General features: G+C 42.9%; 1 protein-coding gene across 1 annotated transcript; it reads left to right on the plus strand.

Moving 5' to 3' along the window:
- Nucleotides 1-81: 81 nt before the first annotated feature.
- On the plus strand, nt 82-24,623 carry RASAL3 (RAS protein activator like 3). The gene is made up of 18 exons (XM_069945344.1): nt 82-677; nt 4,826-4,935; nt 7,834-7,912; nt 10,694-10,767; nt 11,253-11,326; nt 11,544-11,664; nt 11,745-11,843; nt 12,106-12,630; nt 12,712-12,856; nt 13,419-13,563; nt 13,700-13,936; nt 16,237-16,438; nt 17,111-17,202; nt 18,600-18,873; nt 19,955-20,071; nt 22,290-22,477; nt 23,451-23,526; nt 24,121-24,623. Exons 1-18 carry the CDS (start codon nt 386-388, stop codon nt 24,262-24,264), a joined length of 2,994 nt encoding a protein of 997 aa, XP_069801445.1. The 5' UTR covers nt 82-385; the 3' UTR covers nt 24,265-24,623.
- The last annotated feature ends 283 nt before the right edge of the window (nt 24,624-24,906 follow it).

Here is a 24,906-nt window from a genome sequence, read left to right on the forward strand (position 1 = left end):
TTACATATGACCACAAACAAAGCGCCCCCCCGACAACTCCTCCCCCCCCATCCGCCACCTTACTAGATTTGGATCTGCGTGGTTTAAGATTTTCGTGATACCGCAGGTTTAAAAATTTTGCCAGCATATTTCCTGTTGTAGGGGGAAGAAGCAGACGAAAGATGCAAAAAGAGAGGGACTCTCAATAGGGGTGTAGACAAGTCGGCTTGGCAGGCGAATAAGAGACAGGTTTGGATATAAGACGCGAGGTTCAGAGGAAGTTTAGCAAACATAGTGAAGGTGCCTTAAAGGAGGAAGGGGGAGGCTGGTATGAAAGCATAATGGTGTGCACAGGACAGAGATTCTAGAGGTTACTGTGAATACTCTGCACAAAAAAAAAAGAAAGATGGTGGAACCGTGTGAAGAGCAGGTAACCGTAGAGTCCACCACTCCAGAGCCGTCTCCGCTAGAGTCTTATCAATGGAAGAAGGGACAAAAGCGCAGCGTGTGGGATCGACTTCAAGGGTGGAAGTCGTCTCGGGGGTCCCAGAACAAGGAGTCGCAGAAGAAGCAGATACATCTGTTTAAGAGGCTAAAGTCTTCCAAAGAGCCTAACACAGGGTTCGTCCAATATCTGCGGTCCGTGCACCAGAAGGGAAGAAAGAAAGAGGTGGTGGAGACGGTAGAGGTTCTGGAAGGTAAGAGATTGCAGGGCGTTACACAGGTCGGACATAGAAAACACTTTCATGCTTTTAAAGGGTATCTAAGAATTCGCAGGTGTCTGACCAACTATTGGCGACAGTGTGATATCTACTAATGTATAGAATCCTTGAAATCCAAATTGAAAATAACATACGGTTGGGGGGGGGGGATTTTGCCCCTTTAAGATTGACTTGTGTCTTATGGGGGTTTTAACTCTCTCACTTCAGAGGAAATATTGTTATATGTTAGCAATTCAGAAAAGTATTATACGTGAACAACCTGACAACACATTCTGACCTATGCTGCAATAGTTTAGGATTGTCATAGGGATGCTGTGAAGCTCCAGGTCACTATCCATATAAATTCTACATCTAAGGCCATATCACACACACATTATTAAAACAGACACGGAAGCAAAAGACGGCTGAAGCCTTCTGCTCACCTACACTCTTCTCCTGTGAATCTATGTGCATAGCCTTAGGCTATGTTTACACAGCGTCTTTTTTTGGCCATTTCACTGACCTTTTTTGTGGAAGGTCATCATTTTGACAACAAATCCCGGGTGGTTTATGCAGATTACAGCTATAATTTGCATAAAATGACCAAAAACAACAAAACGCCCCCCCAAAAAACTGTTAAAAAAAACAGGAACATAGGGGAGATTTGTCAACCATGGTGTAAAGTGACTCAGTTGCCCCTAGCAACCAATCAGATTCTACCTTTCATTCCTTACAGACTCTTTGGAAAATGAAAGGTGGAATCTGATTGGTTTCTAGGGGCAACTGAGCCAGTTTCACTTTACACCATGTTTGATAAATCTCCCCCATAGCCTATAATTGTACTATTTAAAGGGAAGCAAGCCGCCCAATTAGACTGATTTGGTTCCCTGCAGCTCTGTATAAAGCTCCTGTGCAGTTTTCAAAACAATCTTTATACCTGAGATTAGGGATGGTCCGAACCTGCCGAGGTTCGGGTTCGTACGAACCAGAACGCTCGGCGGCAGATTCCCGCTGTCTGCCCGCTCTGTGCAGCGGGCGGATACAGCGGGAGGACCGCCTGGAAAACTGGGATACATCCTATGGCTATGGCTGTATCCCAGTTTTCCAGGCGGTCCTCCCGCTGGATCCGCCCGCTCCACTGAGCGGGCAGACAGCGGGAATCATTTCGGTTCGGACCATCCCTACCTGAGATAATGAAATTTAATTCCCCAGGCGCGCAGCAGTAAGAGGGGCGGCAGGTAGTCATCTGGGCAGCTCCCTGGCCGTGTCTAGTCACCGCTCTTGCCTGTCAGTGTGCTTGGCGAAAATGAGTGACAGGCAGGGAGGCCTGTTACTGGCACCTCTACCTGTCACTCATACCCGCCGAGCGCACTGACAGGCAGAAAGCGGTGACTAGACACAGGCGGGGAGCTGCCCAGATGATTACCTTCTTTCTTCCGTATAAAGCTTCTGCTGCAGCCATGGCCAGTACGTGCCGTGATCTGCACAGGAGCTTTATACAGTGCTCCAGGGAACCATATCAGCCAAATTGGGCTGATTTGGTTCCCTTTAAATGGGCATACCCATTTTAGGGTACTTTGCACACACCCCCTGAGTTAGTCAGCCCTTGTAAAAGCGCTATCAATCAGAAATCGGTTGATTCTTAGCTGGTTGTATCAGACTAGACACCATGTATGGCCTATCCTGTGGAATAAACATATGTCTTTAATAGGAATACCATATTATGGCATTTAGGATATGGACACCCCCACCTCCCACCGGGGGGTGGGAGAACATAAGTGTGGTTGGAGGAGCTGCACATATTACACTTGTAAGCAAAGATAACACTGAAATTAATGACTATGGGGGGGTGTTCAATTTCAACCGCTCCAGTCCATACAGTATGACCCCTGGGACTGGTAGTGATCACTGTTCACTTTGTTGTATAGTGTTAATTATCCAGCACTATTTAGTAGTAGTAAAATAAAGAAACATGTGATTCTTTTGTGCATTGTATTGCTGAGGAAACATATAAGATAATATCATTACTGAATACCCACGCACAGCATCTCTATGGGGAGTACAACCTACAGACTCTCTTAGCTTTGCTATAAGGAAAGACTGTAATTCAGCCTCACATACTGTGGTTTGCACCAGCGGAAACGTGAACGTTTCCTGCTCTGTCCTCACAGCGCTCGACGTGCAGATAACTAGGTCTGGATTTAAGCTTTTGGGTCAGGTTGAAATATATTTTATATAATACAATCTTTAACTATTTCTGAAAATATAGTTGATGTCTCCTCCCCCATTGCCTTAGGTGAAAGAAGTGTTCTTTTAAATCAACTGGTACCAGAAAGTTATATAAATTTGTAATTTCCTTTTATTTTAAAATCTTCAGCCTTCCAGTACTTATCAGCTGCTGTATGTCCTGCAGGAAGTAGTATATTCTCTCCAGTCTCCTGCTCTGGACAGTTCCTGACATGGACAGAGGTGTCAGGAGAGAGCACTGTGTCAGACTGGAAAGAATACACCACTTCCTGCAGGACATACAGCAGCTGATAAGTACTGGAAGACTTGACATTTTTAAAAAGAAGTAATTTACAAATCCGTATAACTTTCTGACACCAGTTGATTTAAAACAAAAAAAGGTTTGGTTGAGTACCCTTTTAATGCCCCCCACCCCTAGTCACAACAATGACTACCTGACATTCAGCCCAAGTTTTTCTAACTTCACCTTCAAAAACAACTCTTGTTATAACTATAAATCATACCATACCATGATAGTGATGTAATAACATTACTACCCACATCCATAACATTGTTCCAATCACATAGTAGTGCCCACTGCAGGGTTGTAACAATAAAGAGTGTAAAGAGGCCTGGTACCTGAGGAAGGCCAATGGCCAGTCTATTGCATATGTAGGTGAGGGCCCTGTTACGGTTTTTGCATAGAGGCCCAGGATCTACTTAGTGCTATAAAAGCGACCATACAAATGTGCCAACAAGAACAGTGTATAAATGTATGCCAGCCACAATGGACAATACATGTATGCCATCCATAATCCTGCACTCCTGATAAAACTGGCCGTACGCATTATATGATTGTTGGCAGAGGCGCTCACTTTGGAGGACCCCTCTGATCTCCTTTTAGACTAATCATAAGCAATATGAAAAACCATAAAAAACTAACATGGCAGCACCACGATATGGTGGTCTTCTCATAGTTGTTACCTTTTAGCAAAGTTTAGATATATTAGGTACCTTAGGACAGGGGTGTCAACACGCAGCCTTCCAGCTGCTGCAAAATTTTAATCCCCATCATGATTGGACAGCCATAGGGAAACTGAGCCCAGTAATATAGGCCACAAGCCATCAGTATAAAGTGTATGGCGATCTATCAGGACTCCACCAATATCATCATCAGATAAAGCTCAGGTGTGATGAAATTTCATTGTCTTTCATTGTCTTTGTCCAAAAATATAAGCCTCTTCCAGAGCTGTCTGGCTACAGTTTAACCCTTCCCTTCCCATAGAGAACAAAGGAATGTTTGGTTATATGTATGGGGAGGGTGGGAGAGATAACTGTCAACTGGCTCTTTCGGGGCAGATAAACAGTGTAAATTTATAACCATTTAATTTTTAAAGGCATCTTTCCATGCTAAAGAGTCCAGTGGGCGGTCCTATCATTCAGTGACACAGCCCACTGGACTTCTTAACACAGAATGATCAGGGATTTCAATCAACATTTTACAAATTATACTGAATCTTTTCCCATAAAGTTATATCTCAATCTGCTCAGCTCTTTCTGCTCTATATTATGACATCGATAGATTAGATAGCCTTTTCATGGTGACAGGTTCCCTTTAAAGTGAATGTACCAATTGGAGTAGTGAATTTTTTTTCACTACCTGGTTGACGTCTGGGTGAGATCCCGGTGGCCATACTTGATCCTAATGGAGGCGCATCATCAAGGGGAGATCATCATACTGGGGGTGCCAGACCTCCAGTGCATAGATGAAACATAGAAGCTGATGAAGAGCTTGTAATATAGTACAAAACAGGACAGGAGGTGGTGGACAGCGGGAACATTTTGTTGTAGACTCCTCCATACCAATGAGCTTATATTTCTATAACCAAACATGCGTACCACTGTCTATATCTCCTCAGAGTCACGACAGATAACACCTCCAACCCCAGCACCTGAAGTTCCTGTCTGGGATGTATCAAACTTGTCCATTGTGGACGGACGTATTCTCCTGTCCAGAGGAGAGGAACAGGTACATTGTTATACATGAATATGAACCTTCAATTCCATCTAAGGTGACCCACAATTTTATTGTTTTGTATGTACAATGAGGGTCCCCAAGGTAGGACCACCAATGATCAGCTAGTAAACCCAACCCGGAGTATAGATTTGATTCTCCTTGAAGATAGTTGTCAGCCATGTGTTTGCCTGGCCAAAAGCTATTTCTTGGCCAATGATTTTAGCAGTGCAAAAAAAAAGTCTGCCAGATTCCTCTAGCCTAGGAAAGTATATGTAGAAATCCAATATCCCTAATCTAGCGTCCGGAAGGAGTTAGGAAACTACCTCATACAGACTACAGGAGGGAATTCACCATGGTTGTGTCAGGCGCAGGCCAGGCAAAAAATTGAAAATGTTTGCACAACCATGCAACTAATGCAAAACTCGTGGGCAACACCATATGCACAACTCCCAAGTCAAGGAGAGGTATACAAATTGTGTAACTAACCGCCTTCGGATGTGTTTGGCTTCCTGATGAACAGTTTGGAGAAGGTCGGAGAGGCCTCTAACTGCAGATAGGTGGGGGACCCAGAGGTGGTACCAACATCTAGGGGACATTTATGGAAAATCCTTTTGCTACTTGAGCCTATTTTGAATGCTGGTTTTGGACCTGATATTAGAAAGCCTTTGGGGATCGTATTGCTTTACATCTTGCAACCCTTGCCACCTATTTGACCCTTTCATGGTCGGTGTTAGTGTAGTGTAGACAGTTGTAGATTTTAGTATTACAGGTTATATTGCTTAGGCTAGGTTCACACTGCGTTTTCAGCATCCGTTTTTAACGCATCCGTTTTTTGCAAAAAACGCATGAAAAACGGATTGCAAAAAACGGATTCATTTGTGTGCATCCGTTTTTCCATTGACTTCCATTATAAAAAAAACGGATCCGTTTTTTTTGACGGACCAAAACGGACCAAAAAACGTTGCTGACCCTATTTTTCTGGACGTTAAAAAAAACGGATCCGTTAAACGGATGCTGAAAACGCAGTGTGAACCTAGCCTTAGCAAATCTTCTGATTTCTGCACTACATGAAGATAAGAGGGCGAAAATAAAAACAATAGAAATAGATATTAAAATGGAATAAGGAAAAAAAAACTGCATCTGGTTAGGTGACTAGGTGTAAACATTTTGATACACGAAAGAGGAAAAGACATGACAAACAAGAGGAAGAAGAGGAGAAGGAAGCCAGACATTGTGTAAGATGACCTACTAATATGGAGTTTATAAATATAGTACACCCAGTATATCCATCATATATGATACATAGACCTTTTATTGTCATTCCTTCCATATCATAAGGGTTCCTGGGAACATACCGTATATGAGAGAGGCTGTTACTACCAAAGCAGAACTTTCCAAATAACTTTAACCAGTGACATATTGATGGACAGGTTTGGCCATATTTGCTCAAGTTGAGACCTCAAAAGGTTTGAAAAACTATTTGACATGGCACATTACCAAAGTCTTAGGCTGCATTCACACGTTCCGGGAAGTTGTCCGTGCTCACGGATCTGTGTGCTTGGGCAGTTTTACAGCCCATTGCTTTCTATTGGGCTATTCAGATGTTCCATGATTTCACGAATCCGTGATCCGTTCCGTTAAAAAATAGGATATGTCATTACTCGGAACGGATGCACGAAAAGGATTCCCCATAGAAATCAATGGGATCCGTGTTTTTCACGGATGTACACGGATGTGACATCCGTGTTCATTCTTGAAAAACACGGATGTGATGTAATCAATGTCATTTAAAATGCTTTAATGCTGCGTTTACACAGACAGATTTATCTGACAGATTTTGGAAGCCAAAGCCAGGAATGGATTTGAAAAGAAGAGAAATCTCAGCCTTTCCTTTATGACCCGTTCCGTGTTTATGGTCTGTTTCTGGCTTTGGCTTTCAAAATCTGTCAGATAAATCTGCCTGTGTAAACGCACCATAACACAGATCCATGAAAAAAACGGACACGGATACAAAACGGATGAAAAACGGACTGTTTTGCACGGATCACGGAGGTTGCTGCCGGACCACAACCACGGACCGGAAAAAACACTGAACGTGTGAATGCAGCCTTAATTGGCTGAGGTCCGGCTCTCCCTATCTGCCTGTAGCAGTCAGGTTCTATAAGTCTATGGAGCCCATGTAACGAAGCAAGTCAGGGAGAACAGCAGCCAAAGCTATATCTAGCAATCGATAAGGGTCGGATCAAAACTTTTGACATGTCAAAAGTTTTTATTTTTTTCAATTAATAGGAAACTTTAGAATAATAGCAACAGATTATGGGTCTTACTTAGTACAGGGATTTGTACAGGGGTACCTGTGTCAGGTACGGCTCAAATCTGTTTTGGAAATTACATAATAGAATGGAAAAAAAAAATGAATGAAAGAAAGAAAAAACAAAAAAAAACCCTGCTTAATAGACCAAAATGTCATTAGTTGTTTTTTTTTTTTTCAAGAAATAAGAATATAAAGGGATCTGCAGTTTGTGTGCTCTGGATACAGCCTAAGTTTTGGATAGGTTGCCCCTAAGAAATAGGGAAATTCTGTGTGCTGGCTACCCAAATCTGAATCCTTGTGTATTTTTACGCTAAAATAAAAGTTGCATTTTCATCCGTTTTCTTATAATGGAAATCAGTGGAAAAACGGATCAAAATGGGTGCATGCAAATGCATCAGTTTTTTTTTTTTTTTAAACGGATTAAAAAAACATAGTGTGAACCCAGCCTTAAGAATCTACATGAAAAACACTAAATGTGAACATGGCCTGATGCTAGCACACATACAGTATATACTATATCTATTACTTAGCACAGCCTAGCATACTGAATTAGTAGACGTTATTATTAAACATAGAAATCCTCTTCTCACTCTCAGGATGCATTTCGTACCCGAAGCCGAGCAGGAAGTTGCGTGTCCAACAATGATGTGGTACAGATAGACAAGCTGGATACAGGTATGACATAAGTAAAGTGTTATATGATAGGCTGCATATACATGCTTAGGACTAGGAACCATGAGACTTGTGATGATATTCATACAATATACAGGTAAATAGAGAACGACTGGTAATGGGTTAACACAGCCAAGCACATTGAGTTAACCACTTCCTTCCTGCCGGAAGAGACTCAGAGAAGACTTCATCAGCATTAATAGTGTCTGTTGTCTGGTTTCCAATGCCTGTAGTGCCTCACATACCTAGTACACAACACTCATATGTACTCTCATAGTCTAGGCCTACCCTGTAGCCTCGGCACGCACATCGTGTAAAAAACCACTGTGTGGTCTGAACAATAGGCAAGAAATTACATAAATGACTGAGGTCCAGGAAGCTGAGATAGAGGGTGCTGCATGAAAGTAGTTTTCCTGTGGTGTAGAGCTGTCACGATGACCAGAAGGAGCACTGTGATTTTCTTCCCCTTAAAAAATAAAATAGTGTCCTTTGAAGCATCCGATCTCCCCCAGAACCAACCAAGGAATAGCTGTGTAATACTGAATGGGTAAAAAGATGCATTAGGGACCCATATAGGTCTGTCTCATGGCTGTATTAACAGCTGCTGCTGCCCTAGGCACTAAACCTGAAGACGCCCCATCTTCACGCACCTATTGGCGATATCAGACCTGACCAATACCACCATACCCCCCACCCACCTGGAAAAGACACCAGATTTACTGGAAAGTCTGAACGGGAGGAGGGAAACTAAAAAAAAATAAAAACAAAAAAATGTGTTTTTTCTGTCCCCCTGCTCCCTGGTGCTGCCCCCCTGCAAGGTGCTGCCCTAGGCACCGGACCACAGGTGCCTAGTGGTAAATACTGCCCTGGTCTGTCTACCTGGTATCCATATGACATGTATACATAAGCCTCTAAGACCATTGATGCTGTAAGTACTCTGTGCTGCCATATGGTGCACTGCATCATATTACAGATATAATACTGATGTAATACTGCAATAATATTCAGTTTTGGAATCTGACTGAAAAAAAACTGTGTATGACTTTGTATGAATTTCTGAAATATATTCTATGATTTACCACCAAGGGCCGTGTGCGCTGTTCAGACAGTTTATGCATGCATCGGTGAAATCACAGGCTTTGTGCTTCCTGTCTTTGCCGTTCATGCAGGTGCCGTACACCTGAGGAGTGGCACATTCCTCCAGTGATTGCATAAACGGCAAAGACAGGAAGCGCACAGCCCGTGATCTCACCGGAACATTCACAGACTGTCTTGACAGCGCACAAGGCCCTTGACAGTAGTAGCGCGAAAATGGGAGATGGCACCTCAGGTCGGGTCCAGTTGCTGACAGATTCCCTATAATTCACATAAAAGGCTCTCTTACAGGAAAAGATAGATACAGCTTATATGCTTGAGAGTAGGAATATCTGGTCATTTTCCCTTTAAGAACACTGCTGTTAACTAAAGAAATTAGCTTTGATGCAATTTAGAAGTACATAGTTTGGTTGCTATGGTAAAAAACTACTTAAATGGATCACATTCCAATTAGACTTGACTCGACAGATGAGGATCTTCACAGTTTGGCTTTTGACTGTGATTTGAAAAGAGAACAATCGTACTCACAGGAGTACTCTGTCACATGATACCCGGTGGGACGTATGCAGGAGAACGATCACTGATGCAGAAGCTGATCAGTACTGTCTCCGACCTGAGGCCTAATAGAGGATGGAAATGCCAGAGGGCCCATAAGCAAGAAGCAATTTCTCCAACCCTAGTCTAGACAACAAAAAAGAAGCACATAGATGAATCCTCATAGTGAAGACTGGTAGTGATTTGCTTGGCTCAGGATTTAGCTGACTGAATGACTGACTGGATTGTCTGACTAGCAGAAGCTGAGCTAGCAGGCCAGGCCCTGAACTGTTTAGACTTGTCTGAGTCTACCCTTTTATGGACTATAATGATTTCCTCATTGGTGGAGACACATGAGGTGATAAGTGGTCTCATTGGTTAAGAGACATGAAGTGATTTAGAGATTATGCACATTGGTAGAGATGACTAGATTGACATATTCTCATACATGCAGCACTGTGCACCTTACTAATTGTGTTCTCTGTCTGGGTGTTTTACTCTATTAAGCTTCCCCTGCTCAATCATGTCCTAGTGATCTCTGTGGCCCACCTATGTCATTTTTGCAAATCTGTCAATATCATTTTCTTGGAATTTTAAAATATGTGTTTTTATGAATGTTATATGAATTTTTCAATAAAGTATACATTGTTTATTATATTTTGGTGTGAGCTATCAGTCTTGTAGGAAATTATCGTATTAGAGATAGCCTGGTATACATATTCTGGTCTGTGTAGGAAAAGGATGTGATAGATGTGGTATAGTTATACAGTAGAAAATTATTAACCCTTAAATTTGCAAAACCCTTTAGTGTATGCTGTTACGCAGAATGACAAGTGTATCAAAAGTATACAGACATAATACATGGTACCTCAACATAACATTGAGTGTAAAGTAAAGTACCTATCAGGCACCTGACAATATCAGACAGCTGTGAAACTGTGACTGGGACGCTGCACTAGGACTTCCATACACAGTGATTGACAACTTCCCTTATATGAGTATGTATGCAGAGAGCGTTGTCAATCACTATGTATGGTGGGGCTGGCAGGACTCATACGTTTTCGAAATGTGTTTGGGGGGTAAGCAGGACTCAATGTGGGATTAAACAGCAATGACTTCTTTATTTAACCCTATATTATCTGTTTTTCTGTTTAGTTACAGATATTGCTGCTGCTACTGCTGATGGAAATGTAGAAGGCGACACGAAGAATCAACATAATAATGTGAAGGTAATGTTGCTGGTGTTCATACTGCCTAGGACAATTTAAAAGCTGGACTCACAAGCTTGATTTTTTTTTTGTGTGCATTTTTTGGCCATAATCACACAGTGCATTAACAACGGCCATTGTTGCACTTAAAACTGCATTGATTGCAATGCAAAATGGCCAGAAATAATTGACATGGCAACTGTTTCCGCTACCATATCGAGTAATGTCCGCTGCTCAACACGTTGTGTCGCTGTTTGCTTTAAGTTCAATGCAAGACTTTTTTTTATGACAAGAGCGGACATTGTTTTAAAATAACAGCCATTATTTGCCATTGCATGACGGCCATCCATTAAATTTCTGACCAAAATACTGAGCAAAAATACTATGTGAGAACATAGCCTAATAGATGTATCTCACAACATAGGACTGAACTATGCTTCATGCTATAGTATTACCCAAGTCTACACTACCAGTACTATATAACCTTATTAAATTATTTTTTATAGGGATTAATTCTAAAACGAAAAAAAAAGAAGACCAGAAAGAAGACGGGGATAGGATCTCAACAACTGGAAGAAAGGTACTTAGCTCACATCTTTACATATATTGACTATTTTCGTGTATGCTTACCTGGATGTGGCCCATACAATTCTGGCCATTGTGGCAGCTTGTAGTATCTCATGTTTAGTCTGTGGGTGCCATATTACATGGACCATATAATGAATGGCCCTTATAGGAATATGAGAAAACCATGGTGCTACGCTAGTAATGTAATACTGCCATATAATGTATTACAGGAGCCTGCATGGATCACATGAGTCGCTAGGCTGTATGGACATTTTGGACCTGAATAATGAGAAAGACGTTATTATAAGGGCTCTACACAGCAGTATACTTCAGGAGCAGTTCTGCTTTGAGGTAACTAAAGGATATTTATAGTGTGGTTGAGTTGTACAAGGTGCCATGACTTACACTCAGTACGTCACCATCCATCTCAGGTCATCACAGCCTCCGGTAGTCATTGTTTTGGATGTTCTTCAGTTCAAGAGCGAGATCGATGGATCGACAACCTCCGTAGGACTTTGCAGCCAGACAAGGTAGGAACAATGACATAATTTTCTCCATCATATAATATTTTATTAATACATCTGTCCATGAATTCCTCATGTCATATGGACAATCCAGGGCAAGTTCTCCAAATGGGATTTGTAATCCGAGTAAGACAATAACACGACATTATAAGACCAATATAATAAACATGACAGTATAAAAAAAATATACAAAAAGTCTAAGATGTTCCTTATACTTGTAGACCATTCCCAAATGTATCATCTTTACATATTCTCTCCACTTGTTTAGGATAATTGTCAACGTGAAGAGTCTTCTCTCAGTCTCTGGATCCATGAGGCCAAGGGTCTTCCCCACTCAGGTCCTGGCTCTCGTGCTCGGTACTTTTGTGAAGTCCACCTGGACGGTTGTCTTTATGGACGGACCTCTAGTAAGGCAGCTGAAACCGGAGTGGTATTCTGGGGAGAAAGCTTTAACTTGGCGGATCTACCATACTCATCGGGGCACGTTGCTCTTCACCTTCTTCGAGAGGGCAAAGAAGCTACCGGAGTAGGGACTGTTACACTGGCATTGGAAGGAATGAGGGAGGGAGTGGAGAGATGGGTGCCTCTTGGTGGAGATGTGACACTGAGAGTACGAGGCAAGTACCGAAAGCTTTGTGTACTTCCACTGGAGAAGTATAAGGAGTTCGCAGAATATCTAACCTGGAAATATCTCAAGCTAAGCAGAGCAATGGAGCCCATTCTGAGCGCCCGGGAAAAAGAAGAGCTTGGGAGGTCACTGGTATACATCCTGCAAAGCACCGGCAAGGCCAAGGTGAGATGGGAAAGGGATCTGACCTTTACCATCATGTCATTTATTTGTTTTTACTGGTTCTCGACTTTTGTTTTTCTCTAGGATTTCCTTGTGGACCTTGGTGTAGCTGAGATCTCTCGTTATGATGTCCAAGACTCATTATTATTTCGTGAAAACACTATTCTTACTAAGGCGATTGAAGAGTATATGAAAATGGTGGGACAGACGTATCTGCAGGAGACTTTGGGTGCGTAAACATGAGACTTCTTAGCAGTCTTGGACTGGAGTATCTGGGGCCCACAGGGGAAATGATCCTGGGGGCCCACAAATGAAGAACCAGTGAGAAACAACATGGCAGTCAGTGTTTTTGCAGGTTCTAAAGCTGGGGGCCCACCGGAGGATTCTCCGGTCCTCTGGTGGGCCAGTCTGACACTGCTTCTCGGTCATTCCATTAAATACCAACTCGTATAGAGGACAACATATTTTTTGGTTTCATTATACCCATAGAAAAGTGTATTCAGAAATAAGCCAAGAGTCTCTCTTTAAAGGGGTTGTCCAGGCTTAGAAAAACATGGCCACTTTCTTCCAGAACCAGCCCCAATTTTGTCCTCTCGATGTGGGGTTTTGCAGCTCAGTTCCATTGAAGTTAATGGAGGTGAATTGTAATATCAGACACAGCCTGAGGACAAGTGTGGTACTGTTTCCATTGCACTAGAATGGCTTTTATAAATGTTATTCGATATATCTCTTTCTACTCTTTTACTGTATATTTGAAAACGATGAATAAAAAAAATGTATATTGTTTGTAGGACCCTTTATCACTCGTGTATATGCCTCAACGGAGAGTCATGAGGTCGACCCACAGCGATGTTCACCAGAAGAACTCAGTGAGAACAGGGGAAATTTATGGAGGAGCTGCGAAGAAGCCATCGAGAGCATTATGCAGTCACAAAAGTACTTTTAAATCTCTTAACATTTTTTTATATATATATATATATATATATATATATATATATATGTATATATACTGTATAAAGATATGTATATATATTTTTTTTTGGAAGACATGCATTTTGTTTGTTCTGTGCAGGTACTTTCCTCCAGAGCTCCTGGCAGTGTTCTCTAGTTGGCAAGAAAAAGTAGTCATGCGGGGACGACCAGAACTGGGTTCCCGATTGGTCAGTGCCTGTCTGTTCCTGCGTTTCCTGTGCCCGGCCATTCTTTCCCCCGGACTATTTCACCTCTCACCCGAACATCCGCACCCTCTTGCTGCTCGTGCGTTAACCCTGGTGGCCAAAGTTTTACAGAATCTGGCAAATTTCACTAGGTGATATACCAGCATAATCTGTGTTCCATGTAAATGTATTACAGTGAAAATATTTAAGATGTTGTCTCACACAGGGCCGGCCTTTGGGGTTAGCGACCTGTGCGCTTGCTACTATTTGTAGTTAGATGTGCAGTGCAGCTCTCTGCCGCAGCGCCCCTAGCTCCCCTTCTCCCGCAGCACTCAGCCCCTCTCCTCCCCTGCGCGGCGCCGGAGCATGACGTCACCAGCACCGCAAGTCCAGCCAATTAGTTAGGGGACGTGCGGTCTGGGTGAATCCATGCCACGCCGGCGCTCAGGTGAGAGAACTCTCAGCGGGGACAGGGGTGATAGTTGTGTGTGTGTGGGAGGGATGGGGGTGATAGTTGTGCTTGGGGGGACTGGGAGTGATAGTTCTGTGGGGGGGCTGGGGGTGGTAGTTGTGTGGGGGAAGGCTGAGGGTGGTAGTTGTGTGGGGGAAGGCTGAGGGTGGTAGTTGTGTGGGGGGGGGCTGGGGGTGGTTGTTGTGTGGGGGAGGTTTGGGGGTGGTAGTTGTGTTGGGGAGGGCTGGGGATGGTAGTTGTGTTGGGGAGGGCTGGGGGTGGTAGCTGGGGAGGGGCTGTAGTTGTGTGGGGGTGGTAGTAGTTTGGGGGGCTGTAGTTGGGCGGGGAGTTGCAGGGTGTTAGTTGTTTGGGGGGCTGCAGTTGGGTGGGGCTGTAGTTTGGGAGGCTGGGGTGTTAGTTGTTTGGGGGGGCTGGGGGTGGTATATGTATGAATGGGGGGGTTGGTGGGTGGGGGCTGTAGTTTGGGAGGCTGGGGGTGTTAGTTGTTTGGGGGGGCTGGGGGTGGTAGTTGTATGAATGGGGGGGGGTTGGGTGATGGGTGTTGTCTGGAGGCATGGGAGGCTGAAGGATCTTTGTTACCCTAAAGGGAACCAATCAGCTTATATGGTTCCCTGAACTGCTGTATACAGCTCCTGCAGCAGCGGTGGTACGTACCGGCTGCAGCAGTAGCTGTATACCCGAAAAGGTTTCACACAGGGCGCCATTTACTGTAAGGCTGGCCCTGGTCTCAGAAGTATATAGACAGGTGCTTAAGTACTGTATATACACTTCCTATCTTGTACTGATCCTGCATCACTCCAGAGCTGCACTCATAATTCTGCCAAGTCACTGGTCTCCAGGCTGATAGCTGTGATCTACATTGGTACATTGTAGCAAACAATCAATGGGAAGTTCAAAGATCTTGCAATAATCTGATGCCTTTTTTGCTTTGCAAGCATCCGCCAATGGCTATGTTCACATGCCGGGCTTTTGCGGCCGTCATTGCTGTCTGTTACTTGCAGATGACGGCCGTCTATAATGATCATGAAGAAAGTGGCCATGTTTTTCTAACGCTAAATAACCCCTTAAAATTTCAAATTTACATTAGAGCATCCATTGATAAAGTACCATTTGCACATTGTCGCAGACTTCCTATTGAGATCAATGGGGCTCAGATTCCATGTGGATTTCACATAGATAGATTTCAAGGCGGAATCCAAGGTGGAACCACTTCGATCCGTTATTTTTTGATAATGGATGGCATATCAAATTTTTTTTTCATAAAACAGATACGTTAACCAGACAGCAAAAATGCAATGTGAACCTAGCCTTAGTGTCAACACACCCTGAGGCTATGTTTCACACACTGTCAAAATGACGGACATTTTTTTACTGGACGCCCATCATTTCGCGACACAAACAGGGGCAGTTATTTGACATGAGACGACGGCCGCCATGAGATGACAGTGTGTGAACATAGCCCAATAGCTTGTTCATTTACTAATTCTCCACCTATTTGCTAGACATAAAACCCCACCTAAGGGTTCCTTTACACAGAGAGATATATCTGACAGATTATTGAAGCCAAAGCCAGGAACAGACTGTAAACAGAGAACGGGTCATAAAGGAAACGCTGAGATTTCTCCTCTTTTCAAATCCATTCCTGACTTTGGCTTCAAAAATCTGTCAAATAACTCTTTCCGTGTAAAGGTACCCTAAACCTTGTTGTAAAATTCACCAACCAACTTTGTAAAATTCACCAACCAAGGGAGTGGCCCATATGGAAATCCTTGTGGGTTTAATGCAAAAAAATTATTGCATAGGGTTTATAAATCTGATCAAGTGTCTCGGCTTTGTATGGAGGGTTCCTATATTGTGTCAATGGTATAGACATCCGATATATATGTGTGCAGCATTATATGATAACTAACCTGTACTATATGGAACTCTTATGTATGTGTCCTACCCAGCCAATGATTCATTCTATATTGGGCTCCGCAGGTTTGGAGAGAAGGAGGACTACATGTCTTTTATGAACGGCTTCCTGGAGCAGCACTGGGATGAGATGTCCGTCTTCCTGCAGACAGTAACAGATCCGGATAGTGAGGTCGCCATGACTGGTTATGAGGGCAGCGTAGATCTGGCCTATGAACTTTCTACCCTTCATTATATGCTATGTGGGATCTTCACCGGCATCCATCAGGTACTAAAACCAATTCTGAGTTCCACTTGAGCTAATAAAGGTATGGGACTACTATAGTAGAATGTAACAAATCCACATAAAAAACCTCACCTGCTGCTGGACAGTTCCTGACACGAACAGAGGTGGCATCAGAGAGCACTGTGTCAGCTTAGAAAGAATACACCACTTCCTGCAGGACATACAGCAGCTGATAAGTACTGGAAGACTGAAATTTTTAAAACAGAAGTCAATTACAAATCTATACAACTTTGGCTGGGTCCACAGCAGTCTGTTGTTTTCATACATTTTCTGCAAAAAAAAAAACAAACAAACATGAAAAACAGATGATAAAACGGATGTATTTGTGTGCATTAGTTTTGGAATGTTATTTCATTGACTTCCAGTATAAAAAAAAAGCATAAAAAAAAGGATCAAAACACATTGGTTTTTTGAGCATACACAAAAACTTGGTCAACCTGTTTTTTTCATCCGTTATTTTGCATAAAATGGATTTTTCGAAAAAACAAACTGCAAAAACATACCCAGCCTTTCTGACACCAGTTGATTTGAAAGAAAAAATATATTTTACTGGAGTACCCCTTTATGAGAAGCCGCCCTCTAAGTGTCTATTTTTATCATTGCAGTTATTAAAGAAACTAAAAGACAATTTTACATTTCTTCTTATTTCCATAGCAAACTAAAGACCATCTGGAGCCACTTCCCACAATCCTTAAGGCCTTGGCTGAGGGTTTGCCCGTCCCTGAATGTATCACCCAGGACCAGAGGTAACACTGCAGCCAGAAATAATGGAGCACACTTTAAGTCATAAAGGGGAACTATCAGCAGTTTAGACAAATCTAAGCTCCCTAGTACTTATTGGATGCTAAGAATGAAAGTATTTGTATCACCTTCATCCTCTGCGCCATTCCCATACTGTTTGTTGGAAAATCCTCTGTCCGGTATGGCCGCCCCCATCGCTGATCCGTCCCCGGCCAGCCCACCCCTTCTAATGATTAGCAATGCAGCGGGCCAGTCTGGTCAGGCTGGATCGTCGCGGATTGTTCTTACCAAGCAGAGAATTTCACAAAAACCAGCACGGGAACGGTGCAGAGTATGAAGGTAACAGACATACGTTCAGCCTTTAGACCCGGCCGTTTCAGGGTCCGAGAGGGGACCTGGGATGTGACATGTTAGGCCCAGCAGCTGGGAGAAACCGGAGCTGCGGGATACCGGCACCAGCGCTGCAGTGGGGGAGGTAAAAGTATGTTACTTCTTTCATCCTCCCCATCAATCTGCCAAAAACCACTCCAGCCAAGAGTTCTCCTTGAGGGTGCGTTCACACCTACAGGATCTGCAGCAGATCTGCAGCAGATTTGATGTTGTGTTCAGTTATTTAAATGAAATCTGCTGCAGAAAATCAGCTGCAGATCCTGTAGGTGTGAACGCACCATTAAAGTGAATCCGTCACCTCCTGACCATCCACACAGTAGATGGCACCACTGGATAGATATCAATAAAATCATTCAGAAAATACCTATGTTACATGCCTGTGCTTTTCTTTTCATAAACAAATGCCTTTATTCAGGCCATAAATAATGTCAAAGAGGCGGGGCCTATCATTCCCTGGGCCCTGTGCTGTATGCACATTAAGGGTTGCTGATTATGCAAAAGGGGCGGCATACAGCACAGTGAGGCGTAGAGGTGGTACGGCCCTGGGAATGATGAGATCCGCCTCCTTGACACTTTTCATGATAAAGCCTATTTTTTTTTTTATGAAAATGAAAACACAGACACAGGCACAGGTATTTCGTAAAAGCTTTTATTCGTATCCATTCAGTGATGCCATCAGCTTGGTAGGCAGTCAGCGAGTGATTCACTTTAAAGGGCAACTGCAGCCCTCTCAGAAAAAGTATGGTGAGGGTAAATGGTTGTGACCACTGGAGGTGGTCGGGAAGCCTAAAACAGGCAAACCGCCTCAATCTCAATATAGGAGCAGATCTCAGAGGTTGAACTGTTGGTATCTAACAGACATATATTGCATGCCATGTGGATACCCCATATACCGTATAAACAAATAAACCACTAAAAGAGTTTCCCCAAATGGTTATTTCTCTGCAGGTCAGAGAGCCCTCTATACGGACGTCTATAACCTAAATCTCTCATATTGCATTTCTTTCTATAGTCAGGAAAGTGAAGAACCGGAAATCATATTTCCGAGGGACATGTGCAATCTCCGCCCTCTTGTAAAAAAGAGCCAGTCGTTGAGCAGCCTCATAAAGGAAAGACTAGTGCCCCTTCCGAAGATAGAGGAGAAGGAGAGAAAGAGCAGACGTCATGTTACTCGAACGCAGAGTGTCCCGGCCCAGACCAGGCCAGGTCGTGAGCGTAGGACAAGGCATGATGCTCCTTCTGTGGCTGAGAAGGATGAAGAGGAGAATGGAAGTGCAGGTGTATCGGTATGAACATGTCTCTTCTGAGGAAACTGTTATCCCCAAAAACATTATGACAAACTGGCAAAAAAGAAGTTGGATTGGTGGTATACAGAATGACTGGTGGGGTCGGATGCTGTTTTTGATGTCACGGTTGTCTTGGTCCCGAATGTCAATATTGTGGTGGCATCTTCCTTCTCTACTGGATGAACGGGAACTTCTGAAAGAAGAGTTCTGTCATTTGCAGGGTTCCATACCGTTACACCAGGGCTCAGAATTGGGCAGCTGATATAGACCCACTGTGCTACTCAACTGGTTTGACTTTGGGCCATGTCTGGGAGCAGAGCCTAAGTGCCCTCCAGGTCTTCAACCTTTATTTGGTTGCTGCATTTTATTTTATTGGTTGCTGCATTTTATTTCAAGCATTGTTTTCATATAGTTAGAGTGACTCTGTATCCACAATCTGTTGCCTCAAACTGCCTGTAACAACGGATAGCTGCTCTTAATCCAAGATCTGTCCTGGGGTCCGTTCGGCAGGTGATGCAGTTATTGTCCTAAGAAAACAACTTTAAACTTGCAGCCCTGTGCCAAATTGGCATGGCCTAGACTGTCTGTGCCCAAGTCCTGCGACGCCTCTCCTTCACCCCTCCCCACCCTCTTCACCACTAGGCAGGATTTCTCCTATTCATTACCTGTCTGAACACTGCACTAGTCCTGGATCGTTAAGGCACCTGTGCAGTGTTCAGACAAGTGATGAATAAGTGAAACCCTTCTAGCGGCCTTCCCAATGATGAAGAGGGTGGGGCGCGAGGACGGAGAGGCGTCGCAAGCCTAGGGCACAGACACTCTAGGCCACTCCAATTTGCCACAGGGCTGCAAGTTTAAAAGTTGTTTTTAGGACAATAAACCGCATCACCTGCCGAACGGACCCCAGGACAGATCTTTGATTAAAAGCAGCTATCCAAAGGTACAAGCGGTTTGTGGCGGGGTGGGAGGCAAATTGTGGGTACAAAGTCGCGTTAATTGGCCCTTTAAAAATGTCATTATAAAGACCAGAACTACTAAAGAGACTGGAATTACATGAATGATGTAATTTTTTTCTATACAGAAGCCAACACGACCAAGGCAATCATCCACCCTACCAAGACGGAAGTCAACCGTGCCATGGTGCAGGGATGAGGACCCACACTTTGTACAGCAAGAGGCACAAGTTGAAGAAGACCAGGTAAAGTGGGAAACTATGGGAAAGCAGAAAAGGTGTTTATACCACATACGAGAATAACTTGAAACCTATAGATGTGAGGACGAGAAATCAGTATAACTTTGGTCAATGTTACGTAGTTGTAGTATGTAGAGAACTAGGAATGCACACACCTTTCTAACGTTTGGAATGGAGTTTGAACCATATGGTCTCCATTTTAATCATATACCCTAATGGCTAAGATAGACTCATGGCTGCTGATTCTTCTGCTTATGTCTTTACCCATGAATAATGCTAGCATAAACTTTAGGTATCTGTCTGCTCATGTGGCTAATAGCTATTCACCGTACACAATGCCTCTTTCTCCCTATATCTGCTCTCTTAGGAAAATCAGGCCCCATTTGTATTCTTTGATCAGCCGCCCTAATGTGTATTGCTAACTTAGGTCTATGTAAGACATACTTGAAGGCAACATGTTGTTACTTTATTGCTGCCTGAACCATAAGTCATCCGGTCAGTTCCCAATGGGTTCTCCCTGTGTCTGGAGAGATCTATCAATCAGGGGCGTAGCTAGGATTCACGGGGCCCCATAGCAAAAAAGTATAAAGAGCTCCCCTCCCCTATGCACAACACAAAGCAATGTGTGTGTCTGTGTGTGTGTATATATATATATATATATATATATATACTTTACAGCTGGTGTACTGATAACCCCTGACCTCTGCACGGAGCTCTGCACATTTCCCTTTCCTACTTGATTGCCAGCTGGAGAACAGAGGTCAGAGGTTATCAGTGCAGTGAAGCAGAGATCTCCTTGTCTTCTGCTTGTTAACTCTTTTCTGTGTTGCAGCATGTAAGTAACATTGGGTCACTTAAGGCCCTATTCCACGGAACGATTATCGTTCATAAACTCGCTCCAACGACCGCTCGTTAACGATAATCGCTTCATGGAATTGGTGTAAACGAGCGAACGACAAAGGCGAAATCGTTATGCTGTCGTTCAAAATTGTTTTTCAGCATGTCGAAAAAAAGTCGTTGTTCTTTGAAAGATAATTTGATAATCGGTTCGTAAAATTAGAAATCTTTCAGTCGTTCGTAAAAAGGTTTTAAAAAAGTAAGTGTGTCGTATGGTCATGATCCCCCCGGCGAACGTTTTAAACGACCATGTAACGACCGCAAAATAATCGTTACACTACATATATTGTTCACGTTATGTGTTATCGTTTGCTTAAAAAATTCGTTTAGTGATCGTTAACGAGCGGTCATTGGAGCGAGTTTATGAACGATAATCGTTCCGTGGAATAGGGGTATTACACACTGCAGTACATAAGGGGTTAAGCAGAAGGACACAATCTTACTGTCTCCCCGGGCACCCCTCCTGCTCGGGCCCCATAGCGACTGCCTACCCTGCCTCTATGGTAGCTACGCCACTGCTATCAATCAAGGCTGGCGGGATAGGCAGAAGCCTTTGGGGACAGATCCAATGACTTGTGGTGTCAGATTATTTTAAAATAAAAAATCTATATAAAAAGTTGAAAATTCGGTATGACGTAGTTATCTTTAATATACTGTCTTTCTCCAATTGAGGAAAAATAACCCACTAAAGGCTCAGATTTTTAACTCATTCTTGCCAAAATCTGGAGTCAAAATTAGGACATTGAAGTTCTGCTCCAGGTAACAGCAGTGATTACCGCTAAGGTGACCTTTTGGGTGGGGATTCCCTAACTCCAATCCATTTCAGGCAAGTATAACCATCGGTGACCACTAGTCATAGTGTGAACAATCCATTATATGGCTATGTTCCCATTGCGTCATAATATAAGACAACTATCTTGTAACATACACAGCCGCTAATAATGATCATGATTGATATTAGCGGCCATACTGTTATGCAGTGGGAACACAGCCTATGTCAGGCTTGTGGGTAAAACAGTTTGTAAGGCTGAAAAACGACACGCGTCTATCTAGTCCAGCCTAATGTTGACCCAGAGAAAAGCAAAAATAAAACATATGGTAGAGGCCAATTTTACTCACTTTGTGGGGACAAAAATTCTTTCTTGACTCCATGCCTGACAATTATAATAAATACCAGGAACAACAACTGTTCTCCGGACTCCACCAACAATCCATCAGTCATCTAAGGGGAATGGGATACTGGGGTTAATCATTGCCAAATTTGCAGGTTGATAGTCAGAAAGTTATAATTTATTACGTTTTTTAAAAAAAATTCTGATCTCAATAGGAGCTGGACCTACAAGAAATGAAGGGACAAATAACAGAAAACCAGAACAAACAAAAGGATCTAGAGGGACAAATGCTAAAAATGGCGGAGAAGATGCAGAAAGCTCTAGACCATATGGCCAAAGTAGAAGAAATGCACAAGGCATTACAGACGGAGATGACTAACCAGATGACACAAATGCAGAACAGGTAGTAACAATAAAAAGAACTGAATTTTTTTTATCATTCAGATAAGTCACAGTAGTGGAGACCTCCATTCGTGAATGGTTAGTGAAGTTAGTTTTTCCTCTTGTCCTCCTACACTTACAGAAACCTATCAGAGTACATAGATTTCCATGGATTTCCCATTACTCCCACTGGTTTCAGTGAATAAGATAACCCACAAATACACAGTCACATCATATATTATTATAAAATTAATAGCATGGTGGCTCAGTGGTTAGCACAGTTGCCTTGCAGCCCTAGGTTCAAGTCCCACCAAGAACCACATCTGCAAAGAGTTTGTACGTTCTCCCTGCGTTTGCATAGGTTTCCTCCCACATACAGATTTATGGTGCGTTCACACCTACAGGATCTGCAGCTGATTTTCGGCAGCAGATTTCATTTAAATAACTGAACACAGCATCAAATCTGCTGCAGATCCTGTAGGTGTTAACGCACCCTTAGGCTATGTTCATACAACATAACTTTTGAATTAATCATGGCTGTTGTTGCCGATTTGGAACAGAAGTTACGTAGCACTGCAGTCTGAGGAAATCCCGGCCGGAGTGTATACACATAGTATACACTCCAGCCGGGACCCCTAGAGGCTGCACGAAAAACTGACATGTCAGTTTTGTGCGGTCGCTATTCATTGAATAGTGGCCGCACAACACTGACAGCTCACACAATGGAGAGTGTAGTTCTGGCCGCACTTTCCATTGTCAGCACAAATGAAGATCATCCGGTGGGTACTGCAGTACCGGCCAGGATGATCTTTACTGACACCAGCCGTTCTGTTGCCACGGCCTGGTTACAGAACGACCGGTGTCTTGAGATGTGTAAACCCGGCCTTAGATTGTAAACTTTGATATGAGAGCAACTGATTTATATAAAGTGTTAGCGCTATATAAGTAAAGAAATTATTTTTATTAAATTAATTCATTTGTGTAATTTCTGTAAGGATTACTGCATTAGAGAAGGAATGTGCCGAAGAGAAGACACAAAGAGAGAAGAATGAAGAGAAGATTCTAATACTGGTAAGGTCTCATACTAAACTTGGTTTACAATGTACATCAATTCCACTTCTGGACAGGATGGCGGCATGCCCAATACAGGGGTTGTCCACTTTGTCTAATCTCTCCTTCCTAGAAGGCTTCCTCGATGATAGACTAATCACAGAGTCTCCCAATCAGACCCTCAGTGATCAGCAGAGATCTGAAGGGATACCTGGCAGTAAGTGTTCAAATTCCCTGCAGCGCCCCCACGGGTAAAAGTAAGCATTACACAGCCTCCAATCAAATCTATGGATTGCAGGATAGGACAGGTTAGGTCATCCAGGGCATGAATTGCTCTTTGTAACCAACTTTGGCCAAGAGACGTGCAAATGGGTTTTAAATAGGTGTGAAACCAGCATAAAGGTGCTTATTCACATTAGACCATTGTTGATGAAAACAGATGATTTGAACCAAAACGATAATTATTCAGGTGAAATACATAGAATACTTTCACAATATAGTAAGTAAATATGCTTGCCACTGTGAGAAGGCGTAAGGTCTTACCTTCTTCCCCATTCTGATGACTGTCTATATTATATTGAATAAGAGGTATACAATTGCCTTCATATCTTGTAGGAGAGACGTCTGTCACTTCTGGAGAAGACATCTAGAAACTCTAAGCATCTTCCCAATGATTACAATCAGAACACAGAACAAGCCTTACAGGACATCTCCATAACTAATAATATGGATGGACTGGAAAGTTCTGACACTGATTAGTCCATTCACCAGTTTGGGGTTTACTATATTGACACAAGTCAAGTTCAAGCTGCCTTTTTTTACAGAGCACATTGGAAACTTCTGTGATCTTGAGCCAAATGACAGGAGTATTTATACCGTATAATCATATATAGTCAGGTCAATTACATAATAGAATTTTTTTTATAAGAGGTTGGTTAAAAAAAATTACATTTGGACTAGTATTTTAGCATACTACAGGACAAAGAGCAGGTCCAGGAGTCTATTAAATAATAGAGATGAGTGCAACTGGAACATGCTCGAGCCCAATCGTTCAGCATTTGATTACCGGTGGCTGAAGAAGCCTTATGGTGGATACCGATTGATGCAGCCCTAGGGAGTCTGAGAAAACATGGATATAGCCTATGGCTCTTCTCTACTGAACAACTTTCCTTATTCTTTTTCTCAGTTACTATTTGGTTTTGCCTCATCCTTTCCTACATGAACAGATAGAACCTCTATTTTTATAAAGACGGCCATATATTAGGGATTTCAGACATCCATTTTTTGGACAACTCGTTCAAGGCAGAGATGACCATAAGGGAACGGCTGCCCAAAGTCTCTATGACCATCTCAACTAATTGTCAGTCTTTGTATCTCAAATAAAATGCGTCTTGTATGAGA

The sequence above is a fragment of the Dendropsophus ebraccatus genome, chromosome 1, assembly GCF_027789765.1.
Source record: "Dendropsophus ebraccatus isolate aDenEbr1 chromosome 1, aDenEbr1.pat, whole genome shotgun sequence".
In the NCBI taxonomy this organism is placed as follows: Eukaryota; Metazoa; Chordata; class Amphibia; order Anura; family Hylidae; genus Dendropsophus; species Dendropsophus ebraccatus.